Genomic DNA, 22,807 nt, shown 5'->3' on the forward strand with positions numbered 1-22,807 from the left:
ACAAATCCAAAAATGGGCAGAAGACCTAAATAGACATTTCTCCAAAGAAGATATACAGATTGCCAACAAACACATAACAGAATGCTCAACATCGTTAATCATTAGAGAAATGCAAATCAAAACTACAATGAGATATCACCTCACACCAGTCAGAATGGCCATCATCAAAAAACCTAGAAACAATAAATGCTGGAGAGGGTGTGGAGAAAAGGGAACACTCTTGCACTGTTGGTGGGAATGTAAATTGATACAGCCACTATGGAGAACAATATGGAGCTTCCTCAAAAAACTAAAAACAGAACTACCATATGACCCAGCAATCCCACTACTGGGCATATACCCTGAGAAAACCATAATTCAAAAAGAGTCATGTACCAAAATGTTCATTGCAGCTCTATTTACAATTGCCAGGACATGGAAGCAATCTAAGTGTCCATCATCGGATGAATGGATAAAGAAGATGTGGCACATATATACAATGGAATATTACTCAGACATAAAAAGAAACAAAATTGAGTTATTTGTAGTGGGGCGATGGACCTAGAGTCTGTCATACAGAGTGAAGTAAGTCAGAAAGAGAAAAACAAATACCATATGCTAACACATACATGTGGAATCTAAGAAAAAATAATGTCATGAAGAACCTAGGGGTAAGACAGGAATAAAGACACAGACCTACTAGAGAATGGACTTGAGGATATGGGGAGGGGGAAAGGTAAGCTGTGACAAAGTGAGAGAGTGGCATGGACATATATACACTACCAAATGTAAAATAGATAGCTAGTGGGAAGCAGCCGCATGGCACAGGGAGATGAGCTCGGTGCTTTGTGACCACCTAGAGGAGTGGGATAGGGAGGGTGGGAGGGAGACACAAGAGGGAGGAGATATGGGGATATATGTATATGTATAGCTGATTCACTTTGTTATGAAGCAGAAACTAACACACCATTGTGAAGCAATTATACTCCAATAAAGATGTTAAAAAAAAAGAAAATAGAAAGTTATTACATCTCTGACCATAAATTTCTCTTAATCTGGTCTAGTTAAGTTCATCATCTAAGGGCAACACTCCTTACTACTTAATAATACTTCCTAAATTATTGTGAAATAAGAAATACCATGCTGAACAGAACAATTCAGTCATATCGTGACAAGGACATCAGGGTTTTATAATTGATTATAATAATTCTATTACTTTTGAAAGGTTAGATGTATATTTATTCTCAGTAGTATTCTTTGTCTAATAACCCTGTGTTCAGTTTTGAAGGATGGGTATTACTAGTAATCACATGATGAGTATTCTATTCAAACTTCAGTGATAGTTTAGTTTACATTTTAATTTTTGTCATAAACTAAGGCTATGTTTGTGTACATGAAGCCAACACATTCAGCTTATCTTATTTTTGTTAGTCATGCTAACCCAATCAATAGGCCTACCATTTACAAAATGAAGCAACCTAGTGTTTTGTCCTGTTCTGATTTAGCTACAATGCAGTGTTAGTGGGATTTTCCTCTTCTATATTGGAGTTTAGACTAAATTGCCTCCAACGTCCCTTCCAACATAAAACTCACATCAAACAGGAGTTTTTCATCTTAGTCCTCTGCTTTTATCACAAAGAAACAACTTTACATATGTAGGTGAGATACAGTGGTGATCTTATATGCTATTTATTTGATTTGACGTGTTATTCCTTATAGTCTTTATAATATTCTAATTGAGATGTATCTTTTCTTAAGAATTATTATTAGTTCTTACTTTTTCCCCATTGCTTTCCCTTAAAATATTTCCTCAAGTGTTGATGAAACAAATATAGAAATTGTATAAGAAGACTTCCCACTTACATTGTCAAACAGCATCTGCAGTACATAAAGGACTCATTTCCATATTAATACATCACTAAAGCTGTTCTGGAGATCAAGAAGGGTGATAGATAGGGGACCATACCATCTCCACTATCCTTTCTTTTGGTTAATTCCTGCAGACGTCTGATCGCCACTTGTCCATTAGATTTTCACTTCACTTGGTTCTAGCATTCGGCTCATTTTTTCCCAGCATTCGATCCCCATACCACACCTGGTTTGGGCTTTCATTTGCCCATCTCAATGCTGATGGCTCAGAACAACTTTTCCCTTCTCTGACTAAATACAATGCCTACCTGCACTTTTTAAAAACTGTCTATGTTCAAAATCCTTTACAGGATTCAAATGGTATTTAACGCTTTCCAGAAATTAAATAAAACATCTACCAGAAATTAATGTTAAATACTTTGAAGTCCCAGAAAGTCAATTATAATTCAATAATGAATATGTTAAATGTTATTTCTTTGTAAGAGGGAATCAAATATCAACCAACGGTCAAGAGCACCATCTTTTCACAGATATGGTAGTACAAATTTTTTAATAACCCATTTCTGAAAATAGATATCCTATGGTGTCTCTCAGGAAGAAACAGCGATTCATTGATTTCATTTTTCCAGTGTTTCTACAGGCCTTGGTTTGGGCAAAGTGATAGATGTGAACTACCTGTCTTTCTTCTCTTTCATCCATTTGATTGTCAAGATGTATGGTTAATTTGCTTACCTAGGCTACAGTGGTTACAAATGTCTGCCTCCCCCGAAAGTATTTCCTCTTCTTAATAAAAACGTGATTTTTTTTCTGACATCCATTCTTCATCCACACAATCATATGCCTCAGTGGAAGCTAATTACACCCCAACTCCAACAGAGGGTTTCTGGAGTAATTTTCCTCTCTTCCAAAAAAATGTTTTCTTCTAGTTGTTGATAAGTCTGCATATAATGCCTGAAATTGTTGCAGACTCTTTGCTTTCAGCTTGAAAATTATGACAGCTTGAGGATAGCAGGAAGAAAAGACTAAAAAGACATGGTTTCTTGACAGTATTATTGAACTAGTGAATCAATTACCCTCTAGGCTTAAGAGTTTCTTCTACCACTGTAAGAGAAATGATACCTCCCTTTACTCTCATCCATCAATCTTTTCAGTAGGGGCTTATGGGCTGTGTAAAAGATGATCCATTGAGATGCAGAAAGAAAACAATGAAATTCCTATTTTCATTTATTTTTATCTAAAAATCAAGGCAAATAATTTGATGAAAATTTAATAGTGGAATGTTATTCCTTACTCTTTCTGTATGTCAGTTATGCATCATTTATAATGCACAAGATTCCTCTTCTCCCAAGGAGAGTGGGAGTTCTAAAACTAAACAGTTGCATCTTTATTTTTTCTCCAGTTTCAGTGTATTGACATGTAGTACTGTTTACATGTACCTGGTTAAGAGGGTTTATATATTATATTAGCTACTTACGATCAAACTAATCCTTTCAAAATAGACAGTAGCTTTAAGAAATAAAACACATTTGACAATAATGCTAATAACACAAACACAAGTCAAGAATAAGAAAGTAGCAGAGCTGTTACTTGCTACCCTTGTACAAGTTCATCAGACATATTAAAAAGTTAAAAATTATGAAAATCTATCATACCTGATGAAATGTCAGCCAATGGTGGCCAAGTAACTGCCTTTGGGAGAAAATTAATCTATAGCAAGACTGTTTTCAAATGAATATTTGGAAATGGTTCTATCATTAAGTGATTTGGGAGCTGAAAGTGTGTCAACTTTAAGTATTCTCACCTACATATTAAATTTGGCATAGAAATGCTAAATTCAATAAAAATTTTTCAATGATTCTCAGTGATTTTGAACCCTTTCATTAAATGTTTGTTTGTTTGTTTTAAAAAATCTTTAGAGAGGCTTATAAGAACAACACCAAAGAAGATGGATTTTGACAAAATTTCAAAAACAATCACTTTTGCATAATTGGTGTTTGGGATTGAAAAATGAATACAGTAGGTCCTCCGTATCTGCAGGCCCTGCATCCATACGTTCAACAAACCTAGGTAGAAAATACTTGAAAAAAAATTCAGAAAGTTCCAAAAAAGCAAAACTTGAATTTGCCAAGGGCTAGTAGCTATTTACATAGCATTTACATTGTATTTATAATTATTTACATAGCATTTACATTGTATTAGGCATTATAAGTAATCTAGAGATAAAAAATATACAGAAGGATATGCATAGGTTATATGCAAATATTATGCCATTTTATATAAGAGATTTGAATATCCATGAATTTTGGTACCCACAGGGAGTCCTGGAACCAATCCCCCAAGGATACTCAGGGATGACTGTATTGGGATTTAGTAAGTGCAGCCAGTGATGAGTTTGTTCCATTAAAACCAAGTATCAAAACAATCTGCATATGGCTTCCCTGTTGGCGCAGTGGTTGAGAGTCCGCCTGCCGATGCAGGGGACACGGGTTCGTGCCCCGGTCCGGGAAGATCCCACATGCCACAGAGCGGCTAGGCCCGTGAGCCATGGCCGCTGAGCCTGCACATCCGGAGCCTGTGCTCCGCAACGGGGAGAGGCCACAACAGTGAGAGGCCCGCGTACCGCAAAAAAAAAAAAAAAAAAAAAAAAAAAAATCTGAATAAGAAAACCAGACTTTGAAGAGTTAAATCAACATTGTAAAAACTATTGATGCATTTTCATTTCCATTGTTTCACTAAAATGTAAACAATAATAATGATTCAATAATTTTAAAGTTTTATAACAGTACTTTAAATAATATTAGAACAAATTAACATTTTTCCTCTTTAGTTCACCTTTTTTACTATTTTATCTGTTTTAAGAATTATATACAATTAGAAAATAGTATATATATATATATATATACACATATATATAAGTTATAAATAACTAAACATGAATTGGGATGTACACGCTCATCTTTTTTTTTATAAATTTATTTATTTGTTTTTGGCTGCATTGGGTCTTCGTTGCTGCATGTGGGCTTTCTCTAGTTGTGGCAAGCGGGGCTACTCTTTGTTGCAGTGCACGAGCTTTTCATTGTGGTGGCTTCTCTTGCTGCAGAGCACAGGCTCTAGGTGAGTGGGCTTCAGTAGTTGTGGCACACGGGCTCAGTAGTTGTGGCTTGCGGGCTCTAGAGCACAGGCTCAGTAGTTGTGGTGCACGGGCTTAGTTGCTCCATGGTATGTGGGATCTTCCTGGACCAGGGCTCGAACCTGTGTCCCCTGCATTGGCAGGCGGATTCTTAACCACTGCACCACCAAGGAAGCCCATGCTCATTATTTTTATTAAAAGGGCATACAATTACAAGAGTTTGGAGACTATTAGTTTAGAACATTTCATCTGTTTGTCACTACTTTTTAGATTTTGTTATTTATGTTGGCCGGTCTATTCCCTCCTAACATCCTACCAGTTATATATGACATAGTGGCTGGTCCCTCTTATCAAGGTATTAAACCTTTATGGCAATACCATTGGAATTTCATAGCTTAAGGGAAAACGTGAGCCTCTCATTCTCATGAGTGATTGGATGATCATGTTAAATATATTGTCTGAGATGTTCTCATTGTCAAGGACCAAAGAAGCTCTTCCTTTTATTACTGCTAACCTGACACCAAGAAGGAAAGTCATTAAACAATATTTAGTGAAGTGCATCTGATATGCTGTCTATCAGAGTGGAGAGAGGCAAGAGCCCATCATGCAGGTTATGCACGCGTGTTGGCAGCCCTTTATACTATGGACTTTTTTTTCTTGTTACTTGATTACCCTATCCTCTACTCTTCAACTTTAGTCTTTATACCTCAAAGAATAAATTCATCCTATCTTTGAAGTAATACGTGTTTGGAGTTCAGGATATTAACATAGAAATAGAGTATGATTCATCACAATATATCAAATGATAGGAATATTTCTTGTATTATTGTATATTATTCTATATACTGGTTTAGGAAAGAAACTTCAGTAACTCATTATATGAAAGATGGTGACATTATGCCTTTTGATTTATGACCAGTGACTACTAATACCAGGGCAAAAAAAAAAAAAAAGACTTGGAGTTTTTTCTCCATTAGAGGAGAATTATCACCATATAACTAGTCCCAGATCAATTGAATTTCAAGAATTTAAACACATAGGCAGTAAAAAAAAAAGAGAAAAGAGAGAGACACATGAAATCAACTGCAAATATGGAGCACCTCCAAATTCAGTAGAATTTAAACTTATTTTTGCCAGTTATCTCTAGATAATTTCTTATAACTTAATATTGCTTTTTTCCTATCTAAACTGAGTCTGAATAACTTGACTTTATTTAGGACTTTATACTCTAACAGGGTAAGTTTTAAGGAACACATTGTTATGTACAGTGCAACTTTACTATACAAAATTGTACTAAACAAAATGATTTAGTCAAAACTGATCATTGATCAGAATGTTTAAAAAGGGGCAATAGCACATATTTAGTGCTATTCTATAAGAGAATTATCTGAGAAAGTAGGCTAATCCATGATCAGCTACTTCTTAAGAAAAAAGTATTGCTTAAATTAAAAGTAGTTTGAAAAGTGTAGAAATACTTCTTTCAACATAACTGTGAAAAATACATCTTTGGAAAGAATGAAATAGATTCTAGAAATAGACTCCAATATTTGCTAGTGTAATGTATGACACAAGGAATATTTCAATTTATTGGAAAAAGAATGGCATTTTAAAGTACAGCACGGGCCTAACTAGCTTACCATCTGGAAAGCTTTCCCACCACATCAAAAATAAATTCCAGATGGATTAAAAAAAACTTTAGTGTAAAAACAACAATAAAAACTTAAAAGAAAATCCAGGAAAAATGTACAACCTGGAGCTGAGGGATATCATCTTAACCAATCTGGGAACCTCAGATACTATATAAAGAAAAAAAAGACCTAACAGACTTTCTTAACATCAATGTAACAAAAGCACAGACAACAATGTAAAAAGAACTTTGCATGTTATTTGTCACACAAAAGTCAAAAAGCCAATAATTTATTTGAAAAAGTGTTTTCAAATACCAATGTAGTTTATATCTGCAATACAGAGAGCTCTACAAATTGATCAGCAGAGATAAAGAGAATTTTTAAATGGGCAAAAGATATGAATAAAAATATGGAAATGTGTATGTGTGTGCATATGTATGATCCAGAAGTTAAGAACATGGAGAAAAACACAGAAGGTTACACAATTACAGCAGGGGTGTGGAGGCAATGGGAAAAAAAGAGGGAGAAGAAGAAGGCAGAAAGAAAGAGAATGGAAGAGTTCCCTAAAAGTATCTCAGCATGTATGATACGACCCTATTTACATAAAATTATTAAAATGTATGTACAAAAATGCAAAGAAAAATTATAGACTTGACGGAATGTCCATTTTTAAGAAATAAGTTTTTTTTGCAAAGTAATATATATGGTACAATTTTATACTGTTAAAAACAAATAAAACCAGTACAAATGTGTGGTATGTTTATATATAATTGTATAAACTGGGAGAAAAATAGAGAAGGGATACAGACCAGGCTGTTAACATTGATAGCTTCAGTGAGGTGAGTGGATAGGGGAGGTATATAGAGATGATTAGCTTCCCTTTACAGTTGCTTCACTTAATAAAAGAAGCAAGTATGCTTTTATAAATTGGAAAACATCGAATACCTTTTCTTTCATTTTTCAGTGATGGATACTTCAGCAATTCCAATAGATACAAGAGATATTTGTTGCCTAGTTAGCACAATCTCTTTATACTGAATGGTGAGGCACTAGAGGCTTTCCCACTAAGATTAGGAACAAGGCAAGGAAATCCTCTCTTACCACTCCTTTTCACCATTGTGTTGGAAGTTCTAGCTAATACACTAAGACAAGAAAAGGAAATAAAAGACATACAGATTGGGAAGGAAGAAATAAAACTTTTTTTCAAAAATGACATCATTATCTACATGGAAAATCTAAAATATTCAACAAAACAAAACTTCTAGAACTAAGTGATTATAGCAAGGTTGAGCTATACAAGATTAATATACAAAAGTCAATTGTTTTCCTGTATACTAACAATGAACAAGTGGAATTTGAAATTTAAAACACAATATTTGGAGCTTCTCTGGTGCTGCAGTGGTTAAGAATCCGCCTGCCAGTGCAGGGGACATGGGTTCAAGCCCTGGTCTGGAAAGATCCCACATACCATGGAGCAACTAAGCCCATGCACTGCAACTACTGAGCCTGCGCTCTAGAGGCTCTGAGCCACAACTACTGAAGCCTGAGCTCCTAGAGCCCATGCTCTGCAACAAGAGAAGCCACCACAATGAGAAGCCCGCACACCACAACGAAGAGCAGCCCCCACTTGCCACAACTAGAGAAAGCCCATGCACAGCAACGAAGACCCAACACAGCCAAAAATAAATAAAATAAAGAAATTTTTTTAAAAATTAAAAAATAAAAATAAAACATGATACTATTTACATTAGCACCTCCCAAAATGAAATACTTAGGTATAAATCTAACAAAATATGTATAAGATATATATAAGAAAAACTACAAAACTTTGATACAGTAAGTCAAAGAAGAACTAAATAAATAAAGAGATAGTCCATGTTCATGGATAGGAAGATTCAATATTGTCAAGATGTCAGTTCTTTCCAACTTGTTCTATAGATTCAAAGTGATCCCAATCAATATCCCAGCAAGTTACTTTGTGAATATGACAAACAGAGTATGGATAATATAGAACTTGGAATTGTTGTTATCCAGGTCTAATGTCTCATTCAGTCCTGTCACTGATCCCAGTTGGGCACTGAACTCAAGTCCTGACCTCTATCTCACACTGATTCCCAGTTCCAGTCCTGGCTCCAATCCTACTTCTGGCCTAATTTTAGCTCTGAACACCTTTAATGTCTGGCTCAGGTAGAGATCCTGACTCTATTTTGAACTCTCACCACGCACTATACCAGGATTGGCTCTTTCCTGATCTATCTGATTTTCCTAAAAACACCTAGAGGTTAACAAGAGTGAATACAGAAAACTGTGAAGCACCACTCCTTCTCTATCATCCTTCATCAAGAGAAACATTTTGGTTATATACAAAAAATGTCAGTTATGATAGGTGTGAAACAGTAGGACAAATTAAAGATGCAAAACTACATTTTAATTAATTTCATTTTTCTTATTTAAGTTTTACATGGAAAGGCATTATATAAATACAACTGTGGTTCTTAATAATGTTGTTGAAAACTAAAACCTCCCTTTCTTTCTAGCTTAGGATATCACTCATCTTCTCTTTTGACAGTAGTTTTGTTTCCCTCACCCATTCTGCAATACAAACTATACTAATCCTCAAATACAGATCAATCCAACCATACACTGTTTTACTTGCATTGCTACAGCTACTGAAGGCTATTGGTGAAAAATCATACACTGCAGACTCCTTTTAATTTTTGAGTCCCAGTATCACTTATACCCTTAATTTATCTTAGCTTTTTAAATTTTCATCCTTTAAGCCCCCAACTTTAAATGTTTCTTTCTCTTTCAACCTACTTTACTTTCTATATCACAGAAAAAATGAAAGCTGTCAGGTATAAACTACCTCATTTCCTGTCATCTACCACCCCTTCTTCCCACTGCACTTCCTCCAATGTATTCATACACAGGCATATCCTTACTTCCTTCCTCATTGGCTTAGAAAAAAGAAAATCCTTCTTCTTATCCAAAGTTTAATTCTCCACATGGGTTTAACTCTCATCTCTCTTCACCTCTGTCTTCTGGGATGTTGTATCTTCAGTTGTCTCTTCTTTTCTCTCTTTCACTTCCCTCTTTCTATTGGCCATTCTTCTCAGCACTTAAACAACTCAGATCTCTCCCATCTTTTCAACAAACAAGACAAAGTTTTCTTGACTTTGGGTTTATTCCCTCAAATTACCCTCACTCTTTCCTTTTACAATCGAATCTCAAGGGAATAGTCTGCACTCACTATCTCCATTTCCTTGCCTTCACCTAGTCTTCAACTTAGAACAATTGAACATCTCCCAAAGTTTTCAGAATCAAAGTTCGTTCATTTTATCTTTTTACTGCATTTATCGCCATTGATTATAACCCCCTTAAACTCTCTTTTCTTAGTAACACCCTCACGTGCATCTCTGGACACTTCTTCTTAGTCTTCTTTATAGGATAGTCTTCCTTTGGCCACCTCTAAATGTTTCTCAGCCTATGAGAAATATTCTCCTGGATACCTCAAGCATTTCAAATTTGGTGTGGTAAAGATCTAGATTCATCATTTCACTCCTAAATATCTTCCCCTTTTAATTTTTCCCAAACCAATGAACAGTTTTCAACCACTCAAATCAGAAACCTAGAAGGCAAATGTTCCCTTTTCTCTTTTGCCTCTGCTATCCAATCAGTCACTAAGTCTCCTGTTAATTCTATCATCTAAATAGTTATCTTTATTTTCCTTTTGTCTCCTACTGCCAGTGACCTAATTTAGGCTCCTGTTATTTCTTACTTGATCTATTGTTACTGATATCCATTCCTCTGGGGTCAACCCCCACCCCCATTCACCCTCTGCACTGCCAGATAATCTTTTTAACATGTAACTAATCATTTCACTTCACTGTTCAAAATTCTTTGATGATTCTGTAACTTATAAAATAAAATTCAAAGCTATTCATATAGAATATGTCTACCTCCTATTAGGCTACATCTCCAACCTATTTAACACATTCTCCTTACAATTTACACTCCAACAATACTGTATTTGAACTGTAATTTTCCCAAATGTGCTATATTCACTCAAGCCCAAAGTCTTCTGTGCAGTTTTCTGTATCTGGAACACATTCCTCCAACTTATCATTTAAGTCTCAGCTCAAGTGGTTCCTCTTCTACAAATTCTTTCCTGACTTCAAGCTGACATAAGCTTTTCTTCCACAGCTCCCCACCATATTTCAGACACACTGCCATTACAGAGCAATTATCATAGCATATCATAACTATTTACACATCTGTCTCACCACTAGGCTGTAAGTTCTTTGAGGAGAAATAATTTTTTTTGTTTCAACATTCCCAGCGTCATGCACAGAGCCTAGTGTGTAGTTGATGCTGTATGCATGTGTTGAATACATACATGAATGGAAACTTGAAATGTTAAACATATTCCCATATTACTTTAAAAGTTCTATATATTAGGATATTCATTGATGTTTTTTACACAGGTGAAAATGAACAGCTAAAAAGAAATGCTGATCTTATGAAAGAAAAGTTAAAAACTCATGAACAGGTGAGTTTGTGTGTCTTCATATTCAATCAGATCCCTGTGGAGCATTGTCTTCCCAAATTAGAAAAAAAAAAGTAGTTTTTTTCATTAATAAAGACAGCCAAAAATTTTAGAGTAAATATATATGGAAGTGCCAGAATTTTTAATAAATAAAATTTTTTTAGAAAATACAAGTTTTGAGGACTCGGCTTTTTACAGACTATAATGCACTAACATATCACTTGCATTACTTTTTCTTTCTAACAAAAAGGGATGCAATAATTTTGCCATATATTTTAAAATTATTTTAATAGACTTTTTACTATAGAATATACTCAATTAGCACTTTAAAACTTTTTTATAATAAAGTGAGTGAGTCTTCAATATTTATGATTTGAGTAATTTATTGCAATTTTATTGTACCATCTGAATGAAAACAGAGTTTTATGTGGATCACCAATTAATTTTCTCCCAAAGGCCAACATACCCTCTGCTACGTTTTCTTCTCTCCTATAAGAACAGTGCCATGATGGCAATTATAGAACATAAAACACAGTACCTAGAACATAAAATGTCCTCAGTAAATGTAAGTTCCCCCCCCTCTGCCCTTTGGGAAGTTTATTATGCTAATTTTTTCTCATCTCCTGAGAGCCAATATGTCAAACTCTGGCAGACCTAGGATTTCCAAAACTCAACTTGGATCTGTATCCAGCTTAGAACTTCAACTTGAAGGATCATCTCTATTTCAATCTGGTTCTTCACTTGAGGAGCCTTTGAAGAAATACAGGCTAATTCTGTAACCCTTCCAGGGCTTCTGGGTAATACTCAGGAGTAATGAATAGCATCTGACTGTGCTCTGGAAAATTTAGCTTCTCATCACCAATTTTGAAATAATTTAAATATCTCTGGATTATATCCCATCCTTTATTTTTCCTTTCCTCTGTTTCCTTTATTTTTCCATCATTTTCATATCTTGCCTCTAGAATTCAACAATAAATGTGAAGTCAGGGTGAAAGAGCGAAAGGGGGAAAATTTTTGCCTCTTTTCTCTTTTAAAATGTCAAGTCATAGAATACTGCTTTATCTAGAATACTATGAATTTTCAGAGGGATGGGAATTACAGAGAAAAGGCCGTGATCCAAGATTCTGAACTTACTAATTGCTGTCCAAAGCAAACTAAAGATTACCTCAGGGCTTCCCTGGTGGCGCAGTGGTTGAGAGTCCGCCTGCCGATGCAGGGGACGCGGGTTCGTGCCCCGGTCCGGGAGGATCCCACATGCCGCGGAGCGGCTGGTCCCGTGGGCCACGGCCGCTGCGCCTGCGCGTCCAGAGCCTGTGCTCCGCAACGGGAGAGGCCACAGCAGTGAGAGGCCCGCGTACCGCAAAAAAAAAAAAAAAAAAAAAAAAAGGATTACCTCAATCCAATAAAAGTTCTCTAGTACAAAACCTCCAGGCACATCCAAAACGTATGGAGAACCACTCCCTAAAAACAAACTTAGGAGTTACTTAACGGCCATATTTATGAAATATGTTAAGAATTATTAAGTTTTATAAGAACAAAAATATAACCAGAAGCTGTCCCTTGGAATTTAAAGTTCCCAGAAAGCAAATGAAAAGAAGGCAACCAAGAATAGCTTGTTGGAACTTTGTCCTCTTAAAAAGAAGAAAGGATTGGACTCCTTGGGGCTGGCACAGGCTAAACTAGGGGAGAAGAACCTAATGAGATACAGCCTGGCCCCAGCCCAGACATTTAGGATAGCCTTATGCCTCGAGGCTGCAGTGAAAATCCTGGGTCTTACCAAATTAATGGCAACATTTCAGGTGGCAAAGTCGATGGGGAAAAGATACATAGATTTGTCTCTTGTGGTTTCCCAGGGCAGCAACTGTTTAATGCAACCATCTGAGTCAGGAGTAGTTTATGAAAGGCACTCTATAGTTGTCCATCTAGAAATCTAGATACAAACATAGGAAAGATAGCAGTTTATGAGATTCACCCCTTTAGTCACCTGCCCAGCTTTAATCAAAGGCAATGGTTGGATATGTTCAGCCATTCATGCAAGTTGCCTGGCAAAAAAAGTAGCCCAAGTAGGACTCCTGACTATATCCTCTTGAATTTTTGATAATCTAGAGGAGCTATTCACTGGGTCTAGGCTAAGAACCTCTGACTTAATTCTTATTTGCACTCTCATTCATTCAAAATATATGTATCAAGGGATATACACTAGGAGTTAGGAATACAACAGTGAGTAAAAACAAAGTCCCTGCTTTTATGGTATTTAGAGATTTTTCTGGGCCTCTTGCCTTGATCGTTGTCTCTTTCTTACTATACCACCTCACTTTTATTCTCCCTGCTTTCCTTTTCTCCTGCCTGTGAGTGGTTTCTCTATGTGGAAACATACCTCTGGAAAAATTGTAAATTTTGTCTTTGGAGGATTTCTCTCTCAACACCTCTCTCAATGCCACTCCCCATATTAGCATAATAAATCACTTCTGTGCTTCAACAACCTAAGACACTAACCTCAGGAGGCTGTTGAGCACTTCTCAAACCCCAAATTCATCCTTCTTTAGTCTCCCCATAAAACTAACCCTTACCATAGGTAATGCTTAACCTCCTTCTGGGAATTAGGAATGTTTATATAATTTTCAGAAACAGAAATTCAGCCAACATTCAAAGGGATTCATCCTACATTAGGGTAAGCTCACAGGCCATTAAACAGTGCCTAAAGTTGGCTTTAAAATATAGCTTTGGGGCTTCCCTGGTGGCGCAGTGGTTGAGAGTCCGCCTGCCAATGCAGGGGACATGGGTTCATGCCCTGGTCCGGGAGGATCCCTACATGCCGCGGAGCGGCTGGGCCCGTGAGCCATGGCCACTGAGCCTGCGCGTCCAGAGCCTGTGCTCCGCAACAGGAGAGGCCACAACAGTGAGAGGCCCGCATACCGCAAAAAATATATATATAGATATAGATATATAGATATATAGATATATAGCTTTGGCGCTTTTTTGACATATTTTAATGCTGTCACGGCATTTATTCATACAATTAAACAAAGTATTTTGAGCATCTATGATATGCTGTGAATATAGTGATGAGAATTCAGAGACAAAGATAAAAAATCATTGTCTCTAGATGGTCTCTATCTACTTGGACCAGAAATTGGTCCTTCTCAAAGCTGATCATTCAAACAATGAACAATATCTTTCCCCTCTAGATATGATTATATACCAAAAAATTAATATAAACTTTGAAAATTTCATCTTTCTAATTAATCAAAAGTTGTCTACACATACTCAAATTGAAGGATGAATGTATATTTTAATCTTTAGGAATATAAGAATAGTATTGCCAAACTTATGAGTGAAATGAAAATCAAGGAGGAGGGACATAAGGCAGAAATAACAAAACTTTATCAAGATATGCAGAAAAAAGGTAAGTTATTTATTTTTAATTTACTGAATTCTAAGATACCATAAAACAATTTACACAGATATATAAACTTTTTTTCAGTAATTGCCAGTATTCTGAATAAACATTGCCTTGACACATTTGAATTTAGTTTTTGTTCCTTTCTATATATTTATGTGATATAAATTATAACATTTAGAAATTGGACTCATGGAGTTTGCACTTAACATTATTTAATGTGAAATAGTTAATATCATTGTAAAATTAATATAAAATGTATAGTTAACTTTGATATTTATATACTCAGCATATTGAATATAATTTCACTAATGAAATATTCTTCCTTCAGCAAAGTCTCATGAAATTATGTTGAGAGTTAACTGGTTTCATAAAGGTATTAAAAACTTTCTTAATGAGCCTAGATGCACACCATATGCAAAAATTAACTTGAAAAAGGGCTTCCCTGGTGGCGCAGTGGTTGAGAGTCTGCCTGCCGATGCAGGGGACACGGGTTCGTGCCCCTGTCAGGGAAGATCCCATATGCCACAGAGCAGCTAGGCCCGTAAGCCATGGCCGCTGAGCCTGCACATCTGGAGCCTGTGCTCCGAACGGGAGAGGCCACAACAGTGAGAGGCCCGCGTATCGCAAAAAAAAAAAATTAACTTGAAATGGATTATAAGTCTGAATGTAAACCTACATCTATAAGACAAGTAGAAGAAAGCATAGAAGATAACCTTTGTGACCCTGAGTTAGTCACAATTTCTTAGAAAGAAACAAAAAGTACAAAAAATAAAGGAAAAAAGTTCTAAATTGAACTTCTTCAAAACTATTAACTTCTGTCCTTCAACACTGTTAAGAAAATGAAAAGACAGGCCACAGACAGGGAGATAATACTTACAAATGCATAGCTGATAAAGGACTTATGTCCAAAATCTATGAAGAACTCTTATAACTCAATAAGAAGTCAAACAACCCAGTAAGGAAATGGGCAAAATATTTGGACACTTCCCCAGAGAAATACGGATGGAAAGTAAGCACATGAAAACACGTTCAACATAATTGGTTAGTAGGGAAATGCAAATTAAAACCACAATGAGATACCACATTGCACCTTTTAGAACTGCTAAAATATTCTATAAAACTATCAATACCAAGTGTTGGTGAGGATGTGGAGCTATTGGAACCCTCATACATTACTAGTGGGACTACAAAATTATACAGTCATTTTAGAAAAGAGTTTTGCAGTTTCTTTGGGTTCTCTGAGAAGCAGATGCCTAGACAGAATTAGACATTCAAGAGGTTTGTTAAGGCAAACATTTGTGAGGGTAGATAGGGAGGGAACTGGGGGAGATGGGGTTAGCTGTGGGTTTATGATATAGGTTTAACCTCTGTGAAGAAGAGAAGAAAGGAAGGTGTGTTGGGCAGGAGAAGTCTTAGTCTGTGACACACTTACAAGAAAGTTTCAGCAAAGTTGGGCCAAATTTGCCCATCAACCAAGTTCTACAACTCTCAGGAACAAGTCTGCCTTAGTGTCCCTGCCAAGTTCAGTCACTGGCTAGGAGCAGCTCTTGGGAATCATGACCTCAGCATAAACACGGTCATGAAGACAACGAGCCAATTATGTTCCCTGAAGTTGAAGATCTGAAAGATGCATTTTCATGGCCACAACTGTCCCCTTCTTATACTACACATACCTACTTCTCCACAGGAGTTCAGGTAGCAGGTTCTCCATGGTTCTTGTGGATGTTTCTTCCTCAGGAGAAACCTAGAAGAGGGATTGTTGAAATGTTCTTCCTCCTAGGGACCTAACCATGTCTTTTCAGCCAGCAGGTTCTAGACCAAAAACGTGGTTCAGATTGGGGAACCGAGCAAAGGATAATAATTTTTAACTGGGGCATGTACCCTCAGCCTCCTGTTCCTCCATTTGGATTCTTTTGTACTAGGTGTTCAGCAGCTTGGCTGCTCATCTATTAACTAACTCTTCAACTCTCGAAAATCAAGCCCCTTTGGCCGCTCTCTGACCTTCCTGCTCATTATGATAATTGTGGCCTCCTGGTTTTTGGCAGTTAAGCACCATCATCTGGCTTCTACAACTTGGTGGGGGAGGGGGGACACCATCCCCATAGGTATTAATGAGCCCAACTTTATAACCACCTCTTCTGTCAGCCCGAGCTTGCAGATGAGAGCGACCATTGATCTTGGTGGTGCTGGTTTTTCTCTCACCAGCACATTCCTTGTGGTCTTGGTTAATAGTGTGTCTTCTGGGCCCTCCTAAGGAACATGATCTTTTGCTGAGTTATCTTGCCTCACATAACATATCCACTCAAGCACGCCAACTTTTGAGAGCCTCCTTATGCCTTTCTCTACTATCTGCCAAGGCATCTCAGGTGTTCCCACTTCACTCAGCTTTAGCCAGTGCTTTCTCTAGAGGTCTAAGGCTGCTCTACCAGAGTTTGTCCCATATCCTAGGTCCTTGCTAGGGTATTATGTCCCCTGTTCCTAAAAAGTATCTTCAAGTCAATGAATTCTTGCTTACCTAGTCTTACTTTTAGTCTTCTTCTATCCAGCACCCTCAAAGTGCATTCTCAAGGGTATTCACATGGCTCTTTCCAATACAACCTAGCTAATTCTTGCCGCTCTCTGGGGTATAATCACTTTCCCCCCTTATCAGCCCCAGCACTCCCCCAACCAGGTTATACTGCACTTTAACCCTAGTTATTGGCCTAGCAGCCAAAAGAGGAGGGAAGGGCATCTTCTGAGAGGAGCTTCTGCAGCATCTTTCATCAGCTAGGTTAGTGCTAGTTCTTAATAGGAAAAAGTAGGTCTGCAATTTCCAAGGATTTAGGGGAGTTGTCACAGCCAGCATCCTCACAGGTGTTTATCCAGATGTTCCTGTCCTATTTTTCAGGATCTTAGGTGTTCCCAACTAGGACCCTAATTTAGCATAGCAGACCTGTTTTGGCTGAACATTTCAACATCTCTGGAGTTCTGCAACTTTAATGATTAGATTTTCTGTTGCTCAGCTCTACCTGCTCTTCCACTAGAGTTGGTGAGAGCCTGTTTGTAAGCTACCAAAGAGTCCCTCTGGCTCTCACACCTATTCTTTTTGTTTTGTTTTCCTTTTCTTTTTTTTTCTTTTTTGAACTTAATTTTTTTTATACAGCAGGTTCTTATTAGTGACCTATTTTATACATATTAGTGTATATATGTCAATCCCAATCTCCCAATTCATCCCACCACCACCATCCCCCCCCACCCTTGGTGTCCATACGTTTGTTCTCTACATATGTGTCTCTATTTCTGCCTTACAAACCCATTCATTTGTACCATTTTTCTAGATTCCACATATATGCATTAGTATACGACATTTGTTTTTCTCTTTCTGACTTACTTCACTCTGTATGACAGTCTCTAGGTCCATCCACATCTCTGCAAATGCCCCAATTTCATTCCTTTTTATGGCTGAGTAATATACCATTGTATATATGTACCATATCTTCTTTATCCATTCGTCTGTCAGTGGGCATTTAGGTTGTTTCCATGACCTGGCTATTGTAAGTAGTGCTGCAATGAGCACTGGGGTGCATGTGTCTTTTTTTTTTTTTTTTTTTTTGCGGTATGTGGGCCTCTCACTGTTGTGGCCTCTCCCGTTGCGGAGCACAGGCTCCGGACACGCAGGCTCAATGGTCATGGCTCATGGGCCAAGCCGCTCCGCGGCATGTGGGATCTTCCGAGACCGGGGCACGAACCCGTGTCCCCTGCATCGGCAGGCGGACTCTCAACCACTGCGCCACCAGGGAAGCCCGCATGTGTCTTTTTGAATTATGGTTTTCTCTGGGTATATGCCCAGTAGTGCGATTCCTGGGTCATATGGTAATTCTTCTTTTCATTTTTTAAGGAACCTCCATACTGTTCTCCATAGTGGCTGTATCAATTTACATTCCCACCAACAGTGCAAGAGGGTTCCCTTTTCTCCACACCCTCTCCAGCATTTGTTGTTTGTAGATTTTCTGATGATGCTCATTCTAACCAGTGTGAGGTGATACCTCATTGTAGTTATGATTTGCATTTCTCTAATAATTAGCCACACCTATTCTTTAAATCTTTAAATTCTTGTTAACAGCTGTTTCTCATTATCCCTCAGTAGGATGTCAATTTAATTTAGCAGTAACTCTCCAACTCTACTGTCTTTGTGGGCATCGTTTCCCTCTATCTTTCAAATGCCTGAACAATTACACCTGCAAGGCATTCACCTCCACCAGGACATTTCCCCCAGATTACTTCCGGTAAAAGCTTCAGCAATCAGACCCCCGTTGTGTACTAGGAACTACCAGTACTCCATATACCACTAATGATGGCTTCCTCATTTCTTACAAAGCAGTAAGTGCCCCATCGTACCTGTTTTCTTGTGCTAGCTCAGGTCCTCCAAGGAGCCGACAAGATGGGAGTAGAAAGTCAAAGAAATTTATTGGACAAAATGCTTATGAAGGGAAATGGTAAGGGAGCCAGAAAAAGCTGATGTAGTTCTAGAGTCATCCTGTAATTTGAGGCCTTCTATAACTAGGAACCCAGGATTTTTGTCCCTCTTTAACCATTAAATCTCCTATTTATTCTCTAGGCATTTACAGAATATTATTCTCTAGATATTTGAGTACAAATTAGTTTATTCATTCAAAAGCATTCAATGGGCAACCTTTGCGTCGCAAGCATTTTTCAGGAGCTTGTTAAAAATCTATAAAAGCGGGCTTCCCTGGTGGTGCAGTGGTTGAGAGTCCACCTGCTGATGCAGCGGACACGGGTTCATGCCCTGATCCACCCCGATCCGGGGAGATCCCACATGCCGCGGAGCGGCTGGGCCCGTGAGCCATGGCCGCTGGGCCTGCGCGTCCGGAGCCTGTGCTCCGCAACGGGAGAGGCCACAGCAGTGGGAGGCCCGCATACCGCAAAAAAAAAAAAAAAAAAAAAATATATATATATATATATATATATATATAAAAGCTACCCTGCATGTACAGTTTCTAAAATACATGTTTTTATTAATAAATTCCACTTTCTTGTAGATTGTTTAAAATTCAAAAAAAATCTTTTAAGATTTTTGAAATGTTAAGATGAATTTATGTTTTTATGCAGTTGAATTAAGTGAAGAAAAGAATAAAGAACTGATAGAGAAAAAGGAGGTGGAAATTTCAGAGTTAAATGCAAAGTTAAGAACTCAAGAAAAGGAAAAACAAAGTGAAATAATCAAACTACAGCTAGAGGTAAGTATTTAAGGCTCTGCTAGATTTGAGGATGCACCCCTTAGTCTAGGCCATACTTTGGTTATTTGTCATCAGAGTGAGATAAATTTCAGGATTAGAAACAACCCTGTGAGAGGGCTTCACACATGCTCATTCTTCATCTATCACATGCAATGCTTAAACCTTGTGCAGTACAACTGTTAGCTACACTGCCTTTCAGCACTTGGCCTCAAGGTGGGACTCTTCAGTCATTCAAAAGGTCCTGGTTTCCAGAGGGTATTTTCCTCTGACAGCAGAGACAGATAACTCCTATTACCTGCATTTTACAGCTGAGTCTATGCAGACTTTTTAGGACTACCATTCCAGCTGTGGGAAGAGTGTTTCTAATCCTTAACATTACTCTCTCCTCAGCAGAAATTGTGGAACCCTGGTGAACTAACTGGAAATTTCTTTTTCTTTATTTAAAATAAAAAGAGACTAATTTGTTCCCAATAAATATGTAGAAATATAGAGGCAGACAAACCAGATTTTTTAAAAGGGACTTTAAATAGGGCATCTCAAAGGCTGAGGTTCCGGTTCTTGGGTCAAAAGCCTTCTCAGTTGGTTGTTTAATCAGATGTCAGAATCTCAAAGACATTGATATTTTGACAATATATTTGCCCTTTACATTTTTGTCTAGATCCTTCTAATCTCCCTTTCCATCATTCTTCCCTCAGCTTGACTCCCACTTTACCTTACATTGTTAGAATTCACCTACTTAGTTAAGATAACCTAATTTTCATGTTCTTTAAAGTTTGGTATCCTGAGGTGCTTGGTGAGATACAGTGTTGAAGATTCTATAATTATTGAGCAAAAGGGGACTGATGTTGACTTTTGAGGCTCTTTGATGCTGTTCCTGCCTTCTGGTCAAGTGTACCCACAAACCACAGTGAGGGATGGATGGCCAACTGAGATACAATAGACTGTGTTTCAAGATTGGCCATCAACTTCTAATCCACTGATTGGGAATGTGCATTTTGTTTGCCATCCTGGCCCTGTCACTGGCCTAGCCCAAGTTTGTTGTTTGATATACAGAACTCTGCTATTTATCTTCATTATAACTATCCATTTCTCTCCCCAAACCAGAACACAATCTCACAGAGTTTATTCTTAGTTCACAGTGAGGCTACATTAAATTCAACCTGAAGGAAAAATTATAATGGAAGATTTTGCAAAAAATATGACTGTAACAACGGCCCATGAGAATTTTTTTAACCCAATTCACTTTAATGCCAAACCAGCAAGAGTTCAAACTAAATCAATAAAATCATATCCAAATTCTACTATTTAGCTTAAAAGTTTCTGCAGAAGGGTATATGTTTTTCTCCCATGACTGTTGATTATACTACATACTCTTTACAAAGAACACTCATAGTAACATGAAAATATTTTTACCTATCTTTAAGTTAACTAGATTCTCAACCCTAATTAACTAGATTCTTAATCCTCCATGATAGAATCAACTGATGTCTTGAGAAAAAAATATTGCTGACCCCACCCCAGAATTTCTAAGGTAGTGTCCAGGTATTTGGTTCTTTAAAAAAATCTCCCCAGGTAATTTTAAAATGCAGCCAGAGTTAATCTTCTTTGGGTATTCCTTGTTCTTTCTTTTTTTTTTTTTTTATAAAGATGTTTTTTTTAATATTTATTTATTTATTTATTTATTTATTTTTGCTGTGTTGGGTCTTCGCTTCTGTGCTAGGGCTTTCTCTAGTTGTGGCAAGCGGGGGCCACTCTTCATCGCAGCGCGCGGGCCTCTCACTATCGCGGCCTCTCTTGTTGTGGAGCACAGGCTCCAGACGCGCAGGCTCAGTCGTTGTGGCTCACGGGCCTAGTTGCTCCGCGGCATGTGGGATCCTCCCAGCCCAGGGCTCAAACCTGTGTCCCCTGCATTAGCAGGCAGATTCTCAACCACTGCGCCACCAGGGAAGCCCCCCTTGTTCTTTCTTAAAGACTTTTCTATCTTCTGTTATACAGTGAATACACTTGAATTACAGATTATATGTCTAAGGATACAATGGATTATACTTATATTTATAGAAACATTTGTTTCTAATTGTTTAACTAGAATGTTCTCAACTTTCTTTTTAAACTTGATTCAGTTTGATGCCAAACTAGCAAGAGTTCAAACTAAATCAAAATCATATCCAGATTCTACTGTTTCGCCACACAGTATCTACAGAAGGGTATGTGAGTTTTTCTTCCACAGCTGTTGCTTAAAAAAATTAATTCTCTTAGTGTGTTTCCATAAAGGTTATGTTTACTAACAACATACTTAACAGTTTTCCTTAAAATATATCACACAATCAGAAAGATATTAGATTTTTAATAATCTTTATAAGTCTCTTTCAATTTAAACTAGTAAATCTTAGTAGTAAATTAAAACATTAGAGAAGTCCTCTGACTCTTTGGACCATCTAAGGAATTCTATAATGTACTTTGAACTAAGACTGACTTACTATTCTGAAGTTATTTAGGTACTCAGATAGCAGATTACTTCTTGTTCAACTCCTTTATTTATGGTTTATAATTTCAAGCTATATAGGGAGAAGGGAACAAACTAAAACAAATGGTGCTAATGTGTGTTTTTGTATCCTTGTACCAGTTTTACCCCATTAAATCCCACAAAAGCAAAATTATAGACCTTTCAAAATATGGTATCTTTTTAAATACCTGCTTCTACTTAAACCAGAAGCATAGTTTTTGCTGTTGTTTTGTTGTTCCTTGTACTTAATCTTATTATTTATGAACTGCAATAACAAAATTTTTCTGCTCTATTTAGAAGCTTCAGCATCTTCAAGAAGAAAAAAACAAGGAGATTGCAGTTCTTCGTAATACCATTCACGATTTAGAGCAACGCCTCTCTGTTAGCAAAGATTCTCAATTTAAACTTGCTGGCAAAGATTCTTATTTTAAGCGTAGACGGTTTTGAGTATGGAAGTAAATTCATTAGTTGCTATTTAATTTCTTTAAAAGCAATTGAAAATTCACTTCTAT

General features: G+C 37.2%; 1 protein-coding gene across 1 annotated transcript in view; it reads left to right on the forward strand.

Annotated features, from left to right (window-relative positions):
* CCDC152 (coiled-coil domain containing 152) overlaps positions 1 to 22,742 on the forward strand; it is a 31,516-nt gene extending 8,774 nt beyond the window's left edge. The window contains exons 3-7 of the mRNA XM_060091666.1: positions 11,091 to 11,155; positions 14,456 to 14,558; positions 19,665 to 19,792; positions 21,913 to 21,996; positions 22,593 to 22,742. Coding sequence (XP_059947649.1) covers positions 11,091 to 11,155; positions 14,456 to 14,558; positions 19,665 to 19,792; positions 21,913 to 21,996; positions 22,593 to 22,742 — 530 coding nt within the window. The remainder of the gene's footprint in view (positions 1 to 11,090; positions 11,156 to 14,455; positions 14,559 to 19,664; positions 19,793 to 21,912; positions 21,997 to 22,592) is intronic.
* Positions 22,743 to 22,807: the final 65 nt, after the last annotated feature.

The sequence above is a fragment of the Mesoplodon densirostris genome, chromosome 3, assembly GCF_025265405.1.
Source record: "Mesoplodon densirostris isolate mMesDen1 chromosome 3, mMesDen1 primary haplotype, whole genome shotgun sequence".
Classification (NCBI taxonomy): domain Eukaryota; kingdom Metazoa; phylum Chordata; class Mammalia; order Artiodactyla; family Ziphiidae; genus Mesoplodon; species Mesoplodon densirostris.